We start from the raw sequence: 20092 nt of genomic DNA, 5'->3' as shown, positions 1-20092 counted from the left end.
CTGTACTGAGAGCCAGATGAACAGCTGATAAAATTGGCACAACTCAGTGGTAATGTGGCTACAGCAGAAGAGAGTTATTTTTGTGTCTGTGAAAAAGGTAGAAAATAAACATGGAAATTAAAGACGAGAACAGCTCAAATCCAAATCATTGCATCTTCAAGGTCTGCTCATATCAAACTCTGTCTAGGATATTTCTTTCTGCTCCCTTTCTTCTGGCTGCACGAATTCACACTATATGGCTTTTGCTTCACATGGGCTTTTGTGAACAATTTTGGAGCCCAATACTTTGGTTCTTAGTATGTGCATCAGAACAGATGCCAGAGGAAGTTACAAAAATTCTAGTGTAACACTGACAGAAATATCCTCTTGCAGCTTTTCTATGGTTTTGCTATGAAATGAAGTTAACGCAAATTGCTCTGTGCCCACCAAGAAATATAAAAAATGTGTAGACATGGAATACCCAAGACGCATATAAATTAATTCTTAATTCTCTGAATTCAGATTTGACCATATGTTATGAAGCTAGGGTTTTGCATGTCATTTAATTAGGACTCAATATAAAAAAAAATCTCAACATCTTAGGAAGTTATGGTGCCGCGCTATAAAATTGTGACATTTTAACTTTTTCTCTTATTTTACATTTAGGATTGTAAAGGTACAGATATTTGCACTGGAAGGGTTATCAACCAGCTGCTCTATTTTTTGTCACAGCTTTTCATAGAATATGTTTGAACACATCTGCTTCATCTCATTCTCCTCTCTCATGCAGACTCTGCTGCGATTCCTTATTCTTCTCTCCTCATGTCCTCAAGGAATACATAAAGCTGATCTTCATGCAAGGAAAAAGGTAGTGTGCAATTTTTTACTTCTCTACATGGCTTAGTTAAATGCTTCCAGGCAAACACACTCTGTCTACATCAACCCTGCAGAGAAATGAGATGCAAGGACGAGAATCCAAGGGCCATGGAGGCTGATTTCTTCTGCACCTGAGTGGAAAGCTCAGCTTCTCTGTTTGGACAAAGGAAGGCACATCCCTTCTGGTTTGAAAGACATTTTGCTAACCAGAAGCATTGTGAAAGCTTCTGTGAATCCAGCATCCAGAGGTACAACCCTAGCAACCAAGCCACAAGATCCCTGCTGCCAGGGCTGAGCTCACAGCCTGAAACACAACTGCAAACTCCTGGGACTTTTTGCTAAGAGATAGTGAAGTTCCTTTGACTTAAACTGCAGCTGAGCTGGGGTCTGGAGGCTGAAATTTTGAATGCAGGTACCTTTTGGTGGAGCTGAGTCTGAAAGACTTGCTTGTAGCTGTAAGATCAGGCAGTGGTGGGAAGGAATTTGTGTCTTGCTGTCTCTGTGCTGCCTATGCCAAAAGCACTGTGGCACTCATGTCTGCATCTGCCAGACTGATGAAAAGGTCAGAAAGTGGGATTTGGGAACTTTTCCAGGGAGTAAATGGATGAGGGTGAGTACCTTAATTTAAACAGACCAGTGAGTAATGAACCTGTAACCTGGAGGTGAAAGACACTGGGGTCCTCTTATGCAGAACTTCAGGTATCATAATGCAAAGGAAATGGACTGTGCCAAGTCTACTGTGGGCATAGGGAAATTCTTCATGAGTTTATACTTAAGGGTGATGAATACCATTCAGGGCTTAGAATGGTGTTGCAAATCAAACACTACATATTGTATTTTGCATTTTCAAGTCTCTTCTTGTCTGGAGGGATGAAATGGAAAGCACTCATAACTGATTTAAATTGTTTGAGCTCCTGGAATTGTTTGTTTTATATTCTTTTGCTGGAAATTAGTTTTCTGGAAAGCAAGGGCCAAATGTAGTCACAGAACTAGTGGCAAGTTCAACTTGGCTGTAATCAGAAGAGTACAAAAATCTCCATGCGTTCAGCTGAAGAACTGGTCTTACAGTGTGATTTGGTCCAGTTCCCCAATTAGCCAGGTATCATTTATTTCTGTGATGTCCTCTAAACTATGTCAATGGAAATAAAAATAAAGTGGTTTTCTCTTAACTAAAATTTTTCATTACTTATGTAGGTCAGTAGGAAACAAAAAAGTAGTTCAAACTCCATCCTCCTTACATTGCCAGTTTTTCTAATGAAATGTAATTAGCACTAATTGGTAACTACACTGATGGCTGGTTATTAATGTGTGTGTATTGGTACCAGATGTGAGTTTATGGCTGTCAGTACTAATGGCTCAGTGAAGGAAAGAGAATTCTCCTTTCATATTCCTGTCATTTTCTTCAGGGTGTTCCCTGCTCCCTTCAAACAAAAGTGATTATGTTTAGGGAAGAGAGAGATTTTTAAATCCTGACTGTGTGAGAAAATGAATGCCCTCAGCTCTCCTTTCAATTTGGTAGGAGTTGAAAGGAGCCAGCGCTATTTAACATCTGCAGAATCAGGACTCTGCGCTTTTAGGACTGCTTTTCTTGAGCCATCATAACTGTTATTGGTTCATCAAAATAATTATCCTCCTAATGGCTTACCTGTTTTTGAAAGCACATTTATGAGGGAAGTCTCTCTTATAAGCAGTCACCTTAAAGTATTCTGTTTAGAATAATTGCTTTCCTGCAATCCCTGCAATTACTGTGTGTCCAGCAATCACCCTCTTCAGGCTAAGGTAGGTGAGAGAGCTGGCCTTTTTAGCCATTAATGGAGGGAAATGATGAAATCAAGGTTTCCATTCCAAATCTACCCAGAGATGTGTAGGGGGTCAGTCTCCTGCAGAATCAAGCAAAGGCAATGTCATGGTGAAGAGGAGGGTCTCCAGGAGTACCCTTCTGGGCACCCTTGGGAATAGATTGGAAAGCACTTAAGAACTCATTAATTCTTGAATATTAACTGTAAGACATCACCACTAACATCTGAGAAGACACAGTTTTTCTTGGCAAAGCATCTATTTATTCTTACATGGTTTAATAATGGGCACCTTCCCAGAATCATCCATGCAAACAGGTTTTTTTGTGAAATATCAGCTCATTAATATTTCTAAGTTAAAAGGGAAATACGGTGTACTCCAGGTATGAAGGAAGTGACTGAATGCCTTATCTGATATATAAGGGAGTTCAACAAATGAGTGTTTACTTGAAAATGCTTGAAAGCTTGAGCCTGTTTAGAGTACAAGTAGAACAGCATATCTAAGGCCATTATCTTTCATAAGGACACAACATGGTCATTATGAATCTTAGCCCTGAATAGTTTTGCACCTTCCAAGGCATTTGGAACTCCCTTTAGCAACTCCCTGCATTTTGGAAGATGATGCTTGAGGTCTTTTTCTTAATTTTGTGTGCAGAACTGTATTTACACCAGTAAAAACATGTGAGCTTGAGGCAGCAACAACTCTTCCTTCTGGCCAACAAAAAGGGAAGCTGGTCTGTGGCCAAAAGGTCTGGAGGATGTTTTGCAACAATATGTACTTACAGTCTGGATTAATGTTCTGCAGCCAAATCTCAATGCCAGTCATTGCCATTTTATATTTTAAAATAATTAATTGCAGACTTCTGTGTTAAGCTGTTTTTTTCCCCAGGGACTGACCACCCCTTTGCTCATACAGCTACCACTAACATGCCCTGGGGTCTTTTTTTTTAAAGTCTCACACTGTCAAATATAAATTCTCTCTTTATCCTCAGCTACAACCTTCACCACTTCCTTTTCACTCCTTTCTGGAGTCCAGTTTAAGGCTGAAACTTACGAACCCAACAGCCACATTGTGGGGGACGGGATAGGTATAAGTTTAATTGTGTTAGGAATTCACGTCTTAAAAAAGGAATTCACTAGGCTGCAGTAAAATATCTAAATATGGATAACATTGTAATTAGACTAGTGAAGAGATTTTTGCTTTTATTTCTAGCACATAAGTCTCAAAATATAAAATGGAGACATGACAGCTCACTGATTTACACTAAAAATGTCTCTTCTAGCAGGGCTCATACAGCAATACATAAAATCATCTCAGATTAGAATTCAGCTAATTAGATACAGAAAACACATATTGACAAGCATTCTATCTAATCTTATAAAACATACGTAATCGTAGTTAAAGACTAGTTCATAAGAGACAAAGAACAAAGTTCTATTCATGCTAACTTTCTAAAGATATACATTAAATAATTTTGTTGCTATCTTAAAGCTAATTCTATAGAGATTTATTGTGGTTTGTCACGTTTACTGCTTGGGAAACTTTTCTGCTTGTATGGGAAACTTTTCTGCTTGCATGGGAAACTTTTTTGCAATGCTAACAAAACTCTAATCTAAGGCTTACATACTTCTTTTAACTATTTCTTAAAAATCTTCTAACCTTATGGATTCCAACACACATCACCAGGACTATTCCTTCTGGCCTTGCTTTTGAGCAGGTAAAACATGCAGAAGGAATATCCTAATGTGATAATTAAAACCCCCAAACACTTAATCTAATACCCAATATTTTGAGTTACATTTTGCTAGCAAATTAAAGACGCCCATGATCACTCATGCATGCGATGGGGCCAACCAGAGTGTTAGGTACCCAAGAATTTGGACAAAACCTCCTTTCCAGCTGACTCTTACCACAGTGCCCTGCTTTTGGATGGGATAGAGCTGATTTTCTCCTTAGTGGGTGGTAAATGCTGCATTTTGAATTCAGTATGAGAACGGTCTTGACAACACACTGATGTTTTACTTGTTGCTGAGTGGTGCTTATTCTAAATCAAGATTTTTCTGTTTCCTATACTCTGCCAGCAAGGAACTGCACAAGAAGCCATGAGGGAGCATAGCCAAGAGAGCTGACCTGAACTGGCCAAAGATATTCCACACCATAAAGAGTCATGCTCAGGACATAAACTGGGGGAAATTGGCCAGGAGGGACCAATCATTGCTGGGTATCATTCAGAGGGTGGTGAGCAACTGTGTTGTGAATCACTTGTTTCTCTTGGGGCTTATTCCTCTCTTTCTCTGTCCATCCATCTTTTTCAGTCTAATTATTACTATCATTGTTATCCTTACTATATTTTACTTTGTTTCAATTATTAAACTGTTCTTATCTCAATTATTAAACTCAGAACTTCAGAACTCATGTTCTCTTCTCAACCCATGAGTTTCTTCTCTTTTTTCTCCAGTTCTCCTCCCATTCTTGTCAGGATGATGGAGGACTGGGTGAGCTCATTTATTCCCTAGTCTTTTTTTTTTTTTTTTATGAATTTGTTCCCTTTGAAACAATACCCGTCAGCAGTTCTGGAAATAGTTTAGTCCAGATACCTTCCCAATGAGCGGTGTGACTGTGAATGAGACTACAGCAGATTTGGCTGCTCCTGTTCCCATTTTGGTCCTGTTTTTTGAGCATTCTCAAATACTTTCACATGCTATGGCAGCAGCTGTGCAACACAGGTTCACGTTACAAGGGCACCACTTGGTCTTGTGATGCCACAGACACCCAAGACATTGCCTTGGATGCTTTGAAAGACAGTCCCTACTTCTTGACACAGAGCGAAAATTATTATATTGTATCCAGGATTCAAGGCCAAATGCTGTGTAGGGTGGACATGTCTTCATACTCCTAGTCCTGCGCAGAGTCAGTAATGCTGCTCTTGTGACTTGGTTTGGAGTGAGGTGCCAATTTTTGGGTTGGATGCATTTAACTGAATTTTCCAATCTAGCTTTTTATCCAGTACAGACTTCAGAATAAGATAATCAACTAAAGGAGGGCATGTGAGAAGATAAAAATAAGAGAATGAAGCAGATCAATGTGTATGGCAAGACAAAACTAAAATCCTGCAACTACAGGAGTTATATGCACAATTGTTTATTCTCAAGGTGATTACAAAACCCCAGGAGAAGATGAGCTGTAAGCCCACAGCCAGCCATAATCTGGCTGGGATGCTCACCCTGCACTTGCTAGAAACAGCTAGGAGCTGACTCTATGCACCAGCTGGAGCAGAGCTGAAGCCTCTTCCTCCAAGGAGAGTGAAGCTGGCCAGGAACACCTCTCACCACATGGCAGCACCCACAACCTGTCACAAGGAACACGTGATCTCCCCCTGGTCCCACCACCACCTTGATGCTCGTGGGCTCAAACAACAGGAACCTGAGTCTGGAGGGTGCAGATGAGCACTGGCACTTTTCATCTTCATTCTGAGAGGTGGCATTTTTAGCTGCAGAAGCAGTGCAGGGAGATGGAAGCAACTTTGTGAGTACATATGAAGCAAGGAAAAAAAAAAGTCACATAATCTCTTGGACTTGTTTGCAGCATGTCTGTACCAGGACCAGGGAGGGTTTATCCCCACCAGAGGCAATTCAGAGTTAGTCCCCACAGGTTTGAGGCTCATCTGTAACTTGCTTAAAAAAAATAGGGGAGGAGCAGCCAAATGTATGAAGGCACAGAAATCATGACATCTGGGTGGGATAACCAGGGGACAAATCCTCCTGTATTTTACAGTCTGTGCTATGTAACAGCAGCTCAGAGCTTCAGGCCCAGCCCACTGATCACTGCTCTGGCCCCACTTCAGCTAAGGAGCATGCAGTAAAATTGATTACAGATGTCAGATTTGGTCACAGAGTGGTTGTAGCCCTTCAGGCAATCCATCCATCCCTTCCAGAAACAAAGTCCAAGCCAAAGCAAAGCAGCTCCTTCCCCTCTGCCTATCTGTGGCTGGGGTTGCTTCAGGCTTCATCCTCCTCCACCTTTTGCTGCTCCTCACTCAGTTTAGGCTTTCCCAGGCTGCAGAAGTCCTTCCCTGCTCCTGGCTGACATAGATTCCTGCTAAACTCCTTCAGCCACTGGGGGCCAAACCCTTTAGCCACTGTCACCACCTTGCACACACATGCCCTGCTCAGCAAGAGGAGAATTTTCATTAGGATTTTGAAGAAGAGCTGCTGCACAAGAAAACCTTGATTTCTTGGTGCTGTTTGGAGCAGGGGTGCTCCCACTCACATGGGGTGGCTGACAGGTGTCTGGAGCACTCAGTCATCCTTCCTCAAGCTGAATGGTGTCAGAGGTGCAGCTGCACACGTGGGGATAGAAACAAGGCAGAAACAAAGGTTAAGTAATACCTATCAACACTGACAGATGAGTTGCCTCTTCTTCCTGAGAAGTGTCTGGGTGCTCCATCCACACTGAAGATAGACGTTGCATCCAGCACTTTGCATTTCAATTGATGGAGAACATGAATAGTGTTAGATTGCTCAGGACATTATCTTTTGCTATTTTGATTTCAAAAATGAAAGCTACCAAATCAGTACCATAAAGATCCTCTTATTACAGATAACAGGAATTGCTGCATTATTGCTCTGTCCTACCACTTGTAGTACTCAATGGCTTATTGACTCTGAAGAACATCTCTATCATGTAACTGTGCCTGTGCTGTGTTTGCACGGCATATGAGAGCTATTACTGCTCTGAACTCCCTCTTTGGGCTGGCTGGGGGCATAAAAATTGACCTGATCAGGAAATCACGCTTGGTGAAAATGCTCTATAGTTTCCAAATTTTCCTGTTTAAAGGGAGCAGCAAAATTCTCGTCGCTGAAAATTGGCCTATACTTCCCTATTCTTAGCAGAATACCTGCATTTCACTGTGAGATGCCCATTTTCTCCAGGGGAGATAAAATACTATGCTTCTTACAGTGGCCTTTGAACTGATACATGATTTGAACTAAAATCTATCCTGAAGAGCCTTAAGTTTTTACTTGGAGGAATGAGCATCAGATAGCTGAGACACATGAAAAGAACTTCAGTGTTACCAGTATTTATTATTAACTTTGAAGCATCAGGATGTGTCGGTTTCTCGGCTGTTTTAATGACCTGGGAAGGCTCGGGGTGGCCTTGGACAGCCCGCGCTCCAAAGGACGAGAAGAGGCTTCAGGTTTTTTCTCGGGCTTCAGTGTTTATTATTTTTTTTACCTAAAAGATTTTCTCTTGGCCCAACAGAGGTCTGCACAGCAAGCCAGCCATGAGCACACTGAGAGCCCCCGGGGCGGTCACTTATCTTTATACTCAAAACTACGTATACAATATTTACCTATTTCCCCCAATACCTTTTACCCTTATTGACCAGTACACCTTTAGTAATAACCAATCCCAAAGTGCCAACATCACCACAGAAGATGGAGGCCAAGAAGAAGAAGAAGGACAGGACACGCCCCAATTCGTCCATCTTACTTCTCTAGACCCCCCCTGTACAGAGATCTTCAACCCTGTGTTTCACACTCTAATTAACTTATCCCTTCACCATTTACCCCAGTGAAATCCTCCCATCCTCATACAGGTTTCGTCTCCCGTGCAGGATCAAAGTCCAGCCACCAGACACTTCTGGCAACATTCCAGGACCTCCGAGCCCCCCTCGGTCACTCTGCACATCAGTCCTGAGTGCTGAGATCCCACAAGTGTTATGTACAAAAATTCGGTTAATAATTTTTTGTGAGAAAAAAGTTACAAAGAGGCAGCCAGATCACTGGCCCTGCCCAAGTTCTGCGCGTTTTGTTATTGTAATCACGGGTCGTTGTCGTTAATGGTTGTTTTTGTATTAGTAAAAGCCCTGGCTGGGGCGAGTTAATGGCCCTTCTCCAGAGACTGTAACGGGTGGGGACCTTCCCAAGGCTAAGTTGTACCTTTCCCAGAAGAGTGAAGACACCTGAGAGAGTGGGGGGGGGTTATGCAAAGTGACTCCAGGACTAGAATGCTTTGTGGGACCCCCGACTCCAAACCCACGGAGAAACCCCAAAAACAACGAGCCACCTAGGAGTTGAGAGACTGGAGTGATGTCTGGACGTGAGGAGCCGAGTGCTAAGCCTGCAGAGATGCGGAACACCTTCGGACCCTCTCGCCCTGACCATGGGAGTCGACCCCGGCGGTGAGACCAGGCCGACCTAGTGGGAGGGGCACCATCTGACGGGGACATCACGCCCTAAAGGCTTCCACGAGGACCGGATTCCCCTAGCTCTGCCCCTGGTGGACAGAGCTGTGCATATCCTCCTCCTCTGAGTCGCCCTGAGAGACGACGGACGCTGGAGACCCGTCGAGCCGCCCAATCCTGAGCTGATCACTTTTAATAAAGGCATTAAAAAGAGAAGAAGTCTCCTGGCCCTGTTTATTTCAACAAGGATGTGCTATGTCCACGTGCCTTTGGGTCTGTGTTTGTACTAAGCATAGGCATGTTTCATTTAAATGTGTATTCTCTTGTCCCTGGTTTTGTTCCCCTTGCTGTGTCTCAGGAGTGTGCCAAACACTTTAATCTGCTTAGCAGAATCCTTTTCAGCTAGAGGACACCCTTTGCTACCTCTGGGCAAGGGAAGAGGTGCAATGCTTAGCTGTGGAATGGCACGAGGAAATACAGAGCTACCACAGCTGCTGGAGCCACGAGACCGAGTCTCTGATTCAGTGATTCGTGGCTGTGAATTTCACAGATTCACTAAATATAGCTGGATGATGATTCGTAACAGTAATTTGCTCCAGCCGGCAGGCCCAGGCGTCCTGCGTTTCCCCAGAGGCAGCTGATGGGCGAGAGTGCTCAGGAATACACCTTCCCACTCCCAAAAACTGTGAAAGATGAGGCACTGGCACCAGCGCTGCTAAACCGTGTCTCGTATCTAACGCTCTGTCTACGTGACAAAGCACAGGACACTCCAAAGATGCTCCGTCAGTGCTGTGCACCACGAAACCCCGTTTGAGGTGAAAATGAGCAGAAACCACCGGGAGCGAAGCCTTAACTTCCCCTTCCCCTACCCTTGGCAGTGTTGGGGCGCCTCCCGGCCCGGGACAGGGGTTGCCCCTGCGGGCCGGGCTGCCCGGGCTGCACAGCGGGAGCGGCAGCTCGGCCGTGCGAGCGGCTGCCATGCGTGCTTGGCGCGCCGGGGCTGCCCGCGGCTCGCGGCTCCCCGCGCCTCCGCTCCACGGCGGCCGGGCCGGGCCGGTGCGCGCTGCGGCTGCCGCTGCCTGCCCCGCTGGCAGGTAGGGCCGGCCGGCTGCGGGGTGCGCAGGAGTCCCTGTGCGCCTGTGTGGCGTGTGAACGTGTGTGAGTGTGCGTGTGCGCTCCGCCCGGCCCCGGCAGGCTGCCGAGCCGCAGCGGCGGAGGCGGCGGCAGCAGCCGCGGAGGTACCGCTGGCTCTGGCGGGGGGGCCCCGCAGGTAGTGGCGGCGAGGGTCACGGCCAGCGGAGCCGCGGGGCCGGGAGGGCAGCGGAGCGGGCGGGAACGCATCCCTGGGGGGGCGGGGGGCGGCTCGGGGGCCACCCGCGGAGCCGGCGCGGAGCCCCGGGCAGCGGCGAGGCGGAGCGGCTCTCTCGTTGCAGGTGGCGGCGAACCGGATGCCTTTGGCGGGCAGAAGATGTGTCATGGGAAGCAGCCGAGCGGCGGCGGTGCCCTCCTGGCGGCGCGGCGGCGGGCGCTGGCCGCGGCGCTGTGGCTGCAGTTGGCGCTGAGCCTCGGCCCGGGGCTGGCGGCGGGCGGTGAGTGAGTGAGGTGCCCTGGCCCCGTCCCCGGTCCCCTCCTCCGCCCGGCCCCGGCCCGCGCCACCCCATTCCCAGCCGACCCCGCAGCCCCGACCCGAGGAGAGCAGGAAAGTTCCCCCCCCGCGCCCCCCACCCCCTCCCGTGCCCGCCGCGGGGACGCGCAGGTTTTGGCACCCTGCGTGGGGACCGCCGGCAGGAGGGAGCGCTGGCTCTCTGTAAGTACTGCTTCATTTTGAAACAGCGTAATTTTTTTTGAATCTAAAGCGGAAAAAAAAAACAAAACCAAAACCTTGCCCCGCCGTGGTCCGCTCCGACATCTCTTGGATGTCTCTCGGTGCAAAATCCCCGTGCAGCTGGGGAAAGCGGGAATTTGGGGAGAAAGGTGGCGATTCGGGTTTGGAAATGCAACGTCCTTCAGCACTCTCCTAGTGGAGGAGCGACCCAGCCTTATTTGGCCTTTTTAATTTTAATTACCTTTTTAACACTATAATTTAAATTATTGAGGCTGTGAGACATTTCAGGAGGTACTTTTAATTACAAAATAGTTTTAAATTGATTTCATAATTAGACTTGGATTACTGGAAAATCCTAAAGTAAACTGCTTTGCTGCAAAATGAACTTAGCTGTGATATGAGAGCAGCTTCACATTCCTACTCCAGCATGGTAGTATATATTTGTGTTGGGGGAATAAGCCATTTTTATGATTGCATCACATCACTAATGGCAGGCAGAGCCCGATATAAAAATTGCTTGAGCTTCTACTTCTCGTGCCAAAGATTTATGCCAAAATTTTCTAACTTGAATGCCTAAGCCACAACAGCTCTAGTCCAGATGTGTTTTCTGTCACTGAATATAGACTTACAGGAGTATGGCTGAAGAGAGCTTCAAAAGGTCATCTTATCCATCCTCCTCCTGATTCAGCCCTATATTTCTCTCTGGAGACGATAATGCCATTTTCCAATAGAAATCCTGTGACTGCAAATGTGATTCCAGCTAAAAAAGCTTTTAAACCGTTGCAGTCACTACATACCCCTCTTTAGAAGTCAATGCCTTTTTATTTTTAAGATTTATTTTATTACAACTGTGCAACCTTGATTTCCTGGGCAGTTCATGTTTCAGTGTCGTGGCGCTATACAGCCTGTCCTGTGCCTTTCTTGGGATTGGAGTTGTGCGTGCTTCTTTCCTTCTCTAACCTTCTTATGGCTCCATTCATAAAAATGAAGCTGCTCCAAGGCCCCCTCCCCCCTGAGGCTCTGCATATCCCACAGTTTGATTGTCAGCACTTATTTGGCCAATTAGTGCAAAAGGTTCTTCAAAATATGGTTTATATCTCCCTCAAATTGAATAGTTTTCATCCCAGCCTGCAATAAATTGTTGTGCGGTGCTGATTGTTACTAATGCCACTGCCTTTCACCTCAGTGGTGTAACTAATTCTGTATCAAATTTCATTTGTAAATCACTTTAGTATCTTTCAATAATTTGGGGGTATTTTTGGACAGAGTCTAGGAAAAGGCAATGCACTGAATGATTGTTCATGGACATAATCACTAGTGAAAAACATTCATTGCTGTTCTGTTTATTGCTATTATTTTCCAGTGTGGTTGTGCTCAGAAGGTAGGCACTGTATAAATCCCAGTGAAGGTATAGTCCTTTCATGTGGTAGAATATGCAGTTGTTGGGTTTCTTTCACCCTGAGTCATTTGAGTGGTAAAAATAATGAGCTTTGTAATTAGAGCAGAGGACTGTCAATTAGCATCCCTCCTGTTTTAGGCTCTCTTGTATCTGTGAGCAGGCTCACTGTACTTATGTAGCTTGCTGTGTTTGCTGTGGGGGCTCAGCTTTCAGCTCCCCAGCCCGTGACCCAGAGTTTGGGAACTCTGTATGCAGCTGTTGACCAAAGTTGTGATTTTCTGGTACCTTTGAAAATTTCATTTCTGTAGGACTCATTTTATGGATCTCTGTATTTAGACACAAGGCACGTGGCATTACTGACTAGTTTGGAAAATGTAGCTCCAGTCTCCTTCTATCCTCTCATTATCTGTTAAATGAGGATAATCATACTTCTCTCAGAGATTAGAAAAGAGTTTTGATGACATTTAATGAAAATACTATGGAGGTGGAAAGAATTAGTTTCAAAAGCTTTAGAAAAACAGCACTGACAATATGCTGAAATAAAAACTGCCTCACATATTAAAACATTAAAATGAATAATTTAGGGTTATTTTTTCTAAAAAGCAATCTACAGCTTATATTTTGGATCCCATTTACAGATTCTTCCCTTCCTTGGCTGATACAGGATTTGTCTCCTGTTATAAATCCTGTAATGACTTGTGTGTCTTCGTCTACCTTATATCTGACTAAGCTCTATTGATTGTCACGTTCTACCATTTCACCCCAAATCAATACTACTTATAACTCTTTCTTTCTTGTCAATAACCCTACAGAGAATAACTTTGTTACACTTTGACTTTTGCAAAAGTAAATCTAGCGAAAAAATCTGCTGTAGAAGTGAACTCAAATGAGCAAACCTTTCAGCTATCAATATCCCTCAGTCATCCCTGATGTATTAAAAACTCTGTTGCTACTGAGGATAAAGTGTAACTCTCATACTTAGCCTGCGGCTTTCATCTAGTCATTTCTCTTTACAGAATCATTTAGGTTGGAAAAGACCTTTAAGATCATCGAGGCAAGTGTTAACCCAGCACGGCTGAGGCCACCACTGAAGCTGGCCCCAAGTGCCACATTTACACATCTTTTAAATGCCCCAGGGGTGGCTGACTCAACCACTTCCCTGGGCAGTCTGTTCCAATACTTGATTTCCCTTTTGGTGAAGAAATTGTTTCTAATATCCAGTTTAACCTCCTCTCGTGCAACTTGAGGCCATTTCCTCCTGTCCTGTTGCTTGTTACCTGGGAGAGGAGACCATCCCCCACCTTTCAGGCTGCACCCTCCTTTCAAGTGGTTGTAGAGAGTGATAAGGTCCTCCCTTCAGCCTCATTTTCTCTAGGCTGAACCTCCCCAGCTCCCTCAGCTGCTCCTCATCAGGAGGTACAAAAAAAGGACAAAGCAGGAGCAGGTTGAGAAGTCTGGTATGAGGAGAAATTAAATGTGTAATGGATGGAGCAGATGACAACTTACCCTGGAGTTTTAAGGTATTGTACAGAGTTCACTGTGAAACTAGTATGGAGAAAATAGCTGTCATGATGAATTTTTACATATATTTCAAATTCCTGCAACTATATTAAAATAGTGGAGAATGATGAAATCTCAAAGGAGAAGGAGAAAAAAAGTTCAATAAGCTTCTGGTTTTGAGATTTGTTGTGTTGTCTTGTACCCAGATGTCACTTGAGCATGTGTCTGCTTGGTTGTCATGGCTCAGTTGGGTGAACTAAGTTCTTCTGCAGGGCCCAGTGGGGAGTCTCAGGCCTGCAGCACACATCACCACAGGCTTGGAGGGGGCCATGACCTCATTTTGCCTCCTGGCCTCGAGCAGTGTTAGCATTCTGGCTGTATTTCATGGTGTGTTTCATCTCTTTGACGTTCTGCTGCAGAAATGCACACTCCAGTTCCTCCAAAGCCTGGATGGCTTCAGTTTTTCTGAACTTTTCCGAAGTTTTTCTTGTACTTTCTGGATTACTGGTAATTCAGACCATGAGCTTGCTCTCATGGAACCACTTCTCTGTGGAATGTGCCTCAACTGGCATTGAACAGAGCTGAGGAATATCCTGTGCCTTGGAGCTCTCCTCCTGCTCAGACATCCTGGGTTCCTTTGTTGTCATTATAAGATGATGCTGCATTATATTCAGCTTCTGGTTCCCTGTAGCTCCCAGGGCAAAAAATGCGCTCTTTTTGGCATTGTAATCTGTTGTATTGCACTTACAGTAATCAATTTGCGGTGTTTCCCTGGTTGCATGTTCTGCAGGCGACATCCCTGCACATCAGTAGTGCTTTTGTGCAGATATGCTGGGAAGCACATCATGCACAATTGCAAAGAAATCTGGCATACTGTGAAACCGTCAAAAAAACTGAATATTAGTGATTCCATGAAGAACAGTGGTGAAATTCTTTCTCTACACTAAGGCTGAATTGTTACTGCTCTGTGATTGTATTATATTTGATTGAAATTTTGGTTATGCCATGGTTATGGTAACTAACCATTGACTTTGGATGTAGTGGCCATCAAAATCACATCCCTCAGGTTTTTGAGGGTAGTGGACTTGTTTCCCTGGGGTAATACAAGTGTTTGATATGTGATGATGATGATGATGCAGGTCTTTGATAGGGCTGACTTTTTGGTAACCTGCAGTTGTTTCTGGCAAGAAAAGCCAGCCAGAGATTTGCCATAAGTACCTTCTATGTGATTTTGGGATTATAAAGAAGGTTTTCTGAAAACTAAATGTTTTCTCATACCCTCTCACTAAGTCTGCAGGTAATGTATTTTACTGTCTCCCTCTCAGTGCGTCTGCTTTTCTTGTCAAGCAAAATAGACGTTTCAGCCTTGAGTTCCTTGTACATTTGATGGAATCATCAGTTGTTTTGTAGGATTTTCTTAACCTCCAGCTTATTGGAGAAGCTCAGTGTTTTGAAAGGATAAGATTTTTCCCACAGTGACAGGATCTTAGTCCCATATGTACCTCATGCAACCTCTGTTCTCAGCAGTTAATCACTATTTTGGTGCTGCTCTGATTGCAAGTGGCAAGGCTGGTGACATCAGAGCATGACAGTTCATCATCTGTCTTAGTGGCACATCCATCTGCCTACAGACTTGAGAGACGTGGGCATATTTGATAGATTAATCTTAAATCAGTTTCTTAGCACTGTGCTAGAAGGAGCTTTATCAGTGATGTGCTGTGTCATTTGGAGACTGAGGTTAACTTTTGCTTTGCTGCTTTGCTCCCTTACTCCCAGGATTGCAATCTTTGATCTCTGTATTAGGGATGATTACAACTTTAGGAGAATTAATTATGCTTTGCTTGATTTTCTCATCTATAAAGTAGATAAGCGATGTATTTTGTGGGCATGTTATGAGGGAGTTTGAGAACCTCCCAAAGAAAATGTTACCAGAATGAGAAATAGAAATTTTAGCAAGCATAAACTGAGCTTTATCAAAATAGAAGGTTCTTTACTATTCATTATTTTTGTTGTTACTATTTGTGGGGTTTAATAATTAAATATTCTTACCAGAATTGGGAAAATGCTGTATTTTTTTACTTTTACAGATTCTTATAGATTTTTTTCTACAGGATTGATCATGTACTCAACCTTTTTTTTTCAAATATTATTTGAACTCTGATTGCAGTTCATTTACTTTTATAACAAAATACACAGTATTAGAAGCAGGAAACCTTGCACTTGTGCTGTGCATTTTCATGAGGTTTTCAGCAGGAAAAGGACCACAAAATATGGCCTGATTTCATATTTGCTGTGTGCCGGTGCAAATGTGAATGAAGGCTGGGCTGCATTTACTGGTGAGCATTGCTTACTCAAAAAATGAGCTCGAGGGATAAAGTGATGTAGTGTGTACAGTTTGATTCACTAAGTGAAAAAATTTGCTTTGGTAACATATTAAGGGACTGAAGATACAAGGATCCTAACAAATTCAGCAATTTAACTGTGAAACTGGCATCTCCTCACTTGGTTTTATGTCTCCTCAGCTACTTCCTTCGAGGTGGCACAAGCAGAGCATTATGAAACCAATTACGGGCTGTACATTTATTAATTCTCACAGTGGTTTATAACAGCAGTTTTTGGTGTCCACACTCACCATCTGTCTCACTGCCCTATTGCTTTTGGTGGCACCAAGCTTGACCTCTTGCTTTGCAGAGGGGGCTCCCAATGGCTTTTCCTGAACAGCTGGACTGCTGATGGGATTCATCTGAGTCAGGATGTTTCTTTCTCTTTGTACTGTAAACAGTGGAAGTGGTTGGTGGTGCCATCTGTGCTCACTGAGATCCTGTGGGGCAAATGTGTTTCCACATTTGTGACCTTTGATTCTTTTAAATTAAGTAGTGTCCATCCTGGGTTGCTCTTCTGCTTGTTGTCAAGCATTTTTTTAGCTAGGGAGAGTCTAGAATTTATCAGGAATATTTCTGTATTAATTGATTTTGTCACTGATGACCAACTTCAGAAAGGAGTATAGGGGCTTTTCTGCCAGCACCCCTGCTTACTTTTGATAAACCTATCTCATTAAACCCATAATTTGACAAATATTCTTGACTGTGGTAGCTTAATAGTAACAACAGTAATAAAAATGTGACTTTTTTCATGTAGTTCTTCTCATCCATGGAGTTTAAAGCACTTTATAAAGGAATGTAAGTTTTATTATGCTCCTTTGTAGATGGAGAAATGACTGTAGAAAGATTAAATGTCTTGAAGACGCATTTTACATAAGAAACAGATGTTGCCATATACAGGGAAGAGATACTTTGGATCTTCATCTGTAACTTTCTTCTGTAAATAGAATTTAGGGGAATTCTTAATCCACATTTTTATAATATGGTCTCTATAATAGGATTTTTTGGTTGTGACTGTCTTCTAATTGAGATGAGCAACTGATTTCCTATTCACTTAAATTGCTACTTAAGCAAATCAAAGAGAGTTTTTCCAGCGTGATTTATTTCTGAGACTCCTTTATGTCTGAGATAGCACATGGCATTTTTCCAGACACCAAAAACATCTTCGGAATAACAACAAAAAAAAAAAGTAATGAGTTAGGGTAGAGCCCTGAAAAATGGTATTATGCAGGTTTCTAATGCTGTAAAGTCCATATTAAGAAGAAGGGTATTTCTGCCTTGCTCAGTCATTTGGTTCATGATCACAGTTTACATAAAAGAGCAACATTAGAGAAGTACTGCTTGTGTTTTAAATTAATTCTAACATACTTGAACAGTTAGAGAGGAAAAGATCATTGCATGGCAGGCAGCTCCATGCAGGCTGTGGCTTGAGTGCCATTGCCTTATACTGCCTGTCCCTCTTTGGAAATCAGTGGATGTGTAATGTGTTCCCATAAAAATATGGATTCAGCTTAAAAACGTTTGCTCATGGAAGCATATGATGTAATGCAGAGGACATAGAAGGATGAAACAGGTCTGCTCCCTTGATCCTTTCTGCACATGGTGAAGCACAGGTAAGGGTGCAGCAGAGTTTCTGTGTTGAGCCAAATTCTTTAACTAGAAAAATTTACAAACTGAAAAGAGGAAATAGCTTACAATAGCCTGAGGAAGAAAATAGGTTATGTTACTAGGGGTTAGATTATGTAGAAGTTGGGTTATCAAGGGCATCATGAGATAATATACTAAAAATACACTCTCTTGTACACTGCTAAAGAAAAAATGAGATATGGCATGTACATGAATCAGAGGAATCATTATATCACTGGGCTCCCATTCCAGAGACCGAGAGAAAACGCTAAAAAGAAGAGGTTGTCTTTGAAAATGCAAAGCCTTTAGATCTTTTTTAGTACTGCAGAAGGGCAGCAAAACTCATAGCTGTTTATCTGTCAGGAGGCTGGAGAAAACCATACAGATTCAAGAGAAAAGCTGTCATACATGCTGCGAGGGAGGAGAAGATGCTCAGAAAAAGAAGCCTGTAAACATGGTGTCCTGTTCTCACTTCTGTCATTAGTACCAGCGAGTGTGTGCAGTAGAAAACTATGGAACAGAAATTTCATTTCCATCTTTCAAGACATGGGACAACACACTTGAGAGCAGAGTCACAGAAATAGGACTGGAAAAGAGCTCAGAAGTGCCTGTAGTTTCTCCTCCTGCCCTGAGCACGGGAGTCACACATTTACCTCAGGCATCTTACCATTTGAGACTTTAGGTTGGAAACTCTACCATCTATCCAAATGCTTCATTCTCAAACCTTTATAAATGTTTTTGTCTAGTCCAACTCAAATTGTTATTGCTGTAACATACGACTCTGAGGATTTCCATCTCTAGTGTGGGATTCCCAAGTGTTACTTCCTCCACTGTGCTGCTTGTCAGTAGAAATCCATCAGTGCTATGTCTTGGGCCATCCTGACTGCTGCTGTCATTTTCCTGGGTCAGGCTGGAAGAATGAAGACTGCTCCAGCAAAGAGTCTTTCAGAAGTTATGGATTATTTAACATCCTGGGACCTGAAGTTTAGCTGGACCTGCCCCAATGTTCATGTGTTGCTGCCAGCACAGAAGGAGCTGTTGTGATTCTTGATTGTGGAACTTCCATTTTTCTGGTTTAGTGAAGGTCACAGCTAAGTTTGTCCTTAACACAAGATCAGATATTTTACTAGCAGCTATCAAAAAGGTCAGCTTTACCCTGCTTGTTCTGAAGGGCTTGCAAGGATTTTCCAAAGTCACAATTGGAAAGCATCAGGAATAAATCTCAGAGCCCTCCCATAAAATGCTTATTAACACAGTCTGTTCTCCTTGGGGGTATTAGACCTACTCTTTGTACTTAATCATGATGTAGACAGTATGGTTATTGCCATAGTAAATTGCACCCAAGTGAATTAGTATTTTACTTCTGCAGACTGAGTGAAGTTGTTTATACTGAACAGCCCTGTGGTAATAGATTAAATCCACACAAAAAAAGCCAGTCAATAGCTTAAGACTTCCATGAGTGTTTGCAAATAAACAATTTTAACTGGAATTTTGATAAGCAGCTGCTTGACAGCTGTCACCCCTAGTGCCTGCATTCCCATTTCCTGTGAAATGGTTGGTAATTGTGGGTATCCAGAAAGATTGTGTAATTCAGGAATGGCAGGGGGGGAGGTGAGGGATATTCGAGGGATATTTGAGAGTGCGTGGGGAGGAGACTAAATTGGAAGTTAGATTTAGAGCAGCACTAAGAGGTGAATTAGCAAGAGGTGATCTGGAGTGGTGTGGGGATGGAAGTCAACAGCCCTACTTGCTTGGTTAAATCTATTAGCTGTAAGAACTTCATGGCATAGAGTGGAGGGTTTTTTTAATGTATTTATAGTACTCTGTGTAACCCTACCATGCTATTGCTGTGTTTGTGTGAGAATGATTTGTATTCTGAAAGCAATGGGCACTTATGAGAGAGAGGCATCTTCCTGTGTCTCTTCACTTAGTTGACATTTTTAGGGATATTTTGTACACATCCTCTTACTCAGAGAGGACACAAATGATCCACTTATAACTGAAAATAAATAATAAATAATTCAGTCTCCTGTAAATTGGACTTATAAAATAGCTTGATTGCAATTACCAGCTTTGCAGTATCTTGAAGGAATTAAGATAAAATGGTGTTATCATGAGTAAAAATGAAAATACACAGACATTTGTGTTGATCTTGTAAAAGTACAGAACATTCTTCTCTCCTCTGAAGGGGGACCATGACTCCTCCCAAAAGTGCAGTCACAACCATTCTGGGGGAGCACCAAGCTGCAGCAGCCACAGTCCTAGGTCCTGCTCTATCTCTCCTTGCATTTAGGGATAATAATCCTGGGCAGTTCTTTCCATTGCGGACTCATAACATCACGTGCTCTTTTCTCTTCACTCCTTGTTCTCTTCTCCAAGGCCTGGGGTTCTTCTGTGGGGCCAGGGAAGAAGTATGGAGGACACAGTCCCTTCAGACATAATTCCAGGTTAATACCATCTGGAGTTATATGGTTGAGCTGGAGGGTGTGACATGGCTGTGACAGCACAGTACCCGCATTTCA

The 20092-nt window shown here is 43.3% G+C and overlaps 1 protein-coding gene across 5 annotated transcripts in view; it reads left to right on the top strand.

Moving 5' to 3' along the window:
• The first annotated feature begins 10035 nt into the window (after nt 1–10035).
• The window catches only part of SUSD4 (sushi domain containing 4), a 110799-nt gene continuing 100742 nt past the window's right edge, over nt 10036–20092 (top strand). For all 5 annotated transcript variants that reach the window (XR_010027172.1, XM_063152265.1, XM_063152264.1 and 2 more), the window contains exons 1-2: nt 10036–10109; nt 10273–10428. Coding sequence is in view for 4 of the 5 variants with exons in the window: in XM_063152265.1 (XP_063008335.1) it covers nt 10308–10428 (121 nt within the window). In the remaining variant the exon portion in view is untranslated. The remainder of the gene's footprint in view (nt 10110–10272; nt 10429–20092) is intronic.

This window comes from Melospiza melodia, chromosome 3 (assembly GCF_035770615.1).
Source record: "Melospiza melodia melodia isolate bMelMel2 chromosome 3, bMelMel2.pri, whole genome shotgun sequence".
NCBI lineage: Eukaryota > Metazoa > Chordata > Aves > Passeriformes > Passerellidae > Melospiza > Melospiza melodia.
This window is presented reverse-complemented; position numbering and strand designations above follow the sequence as displayed.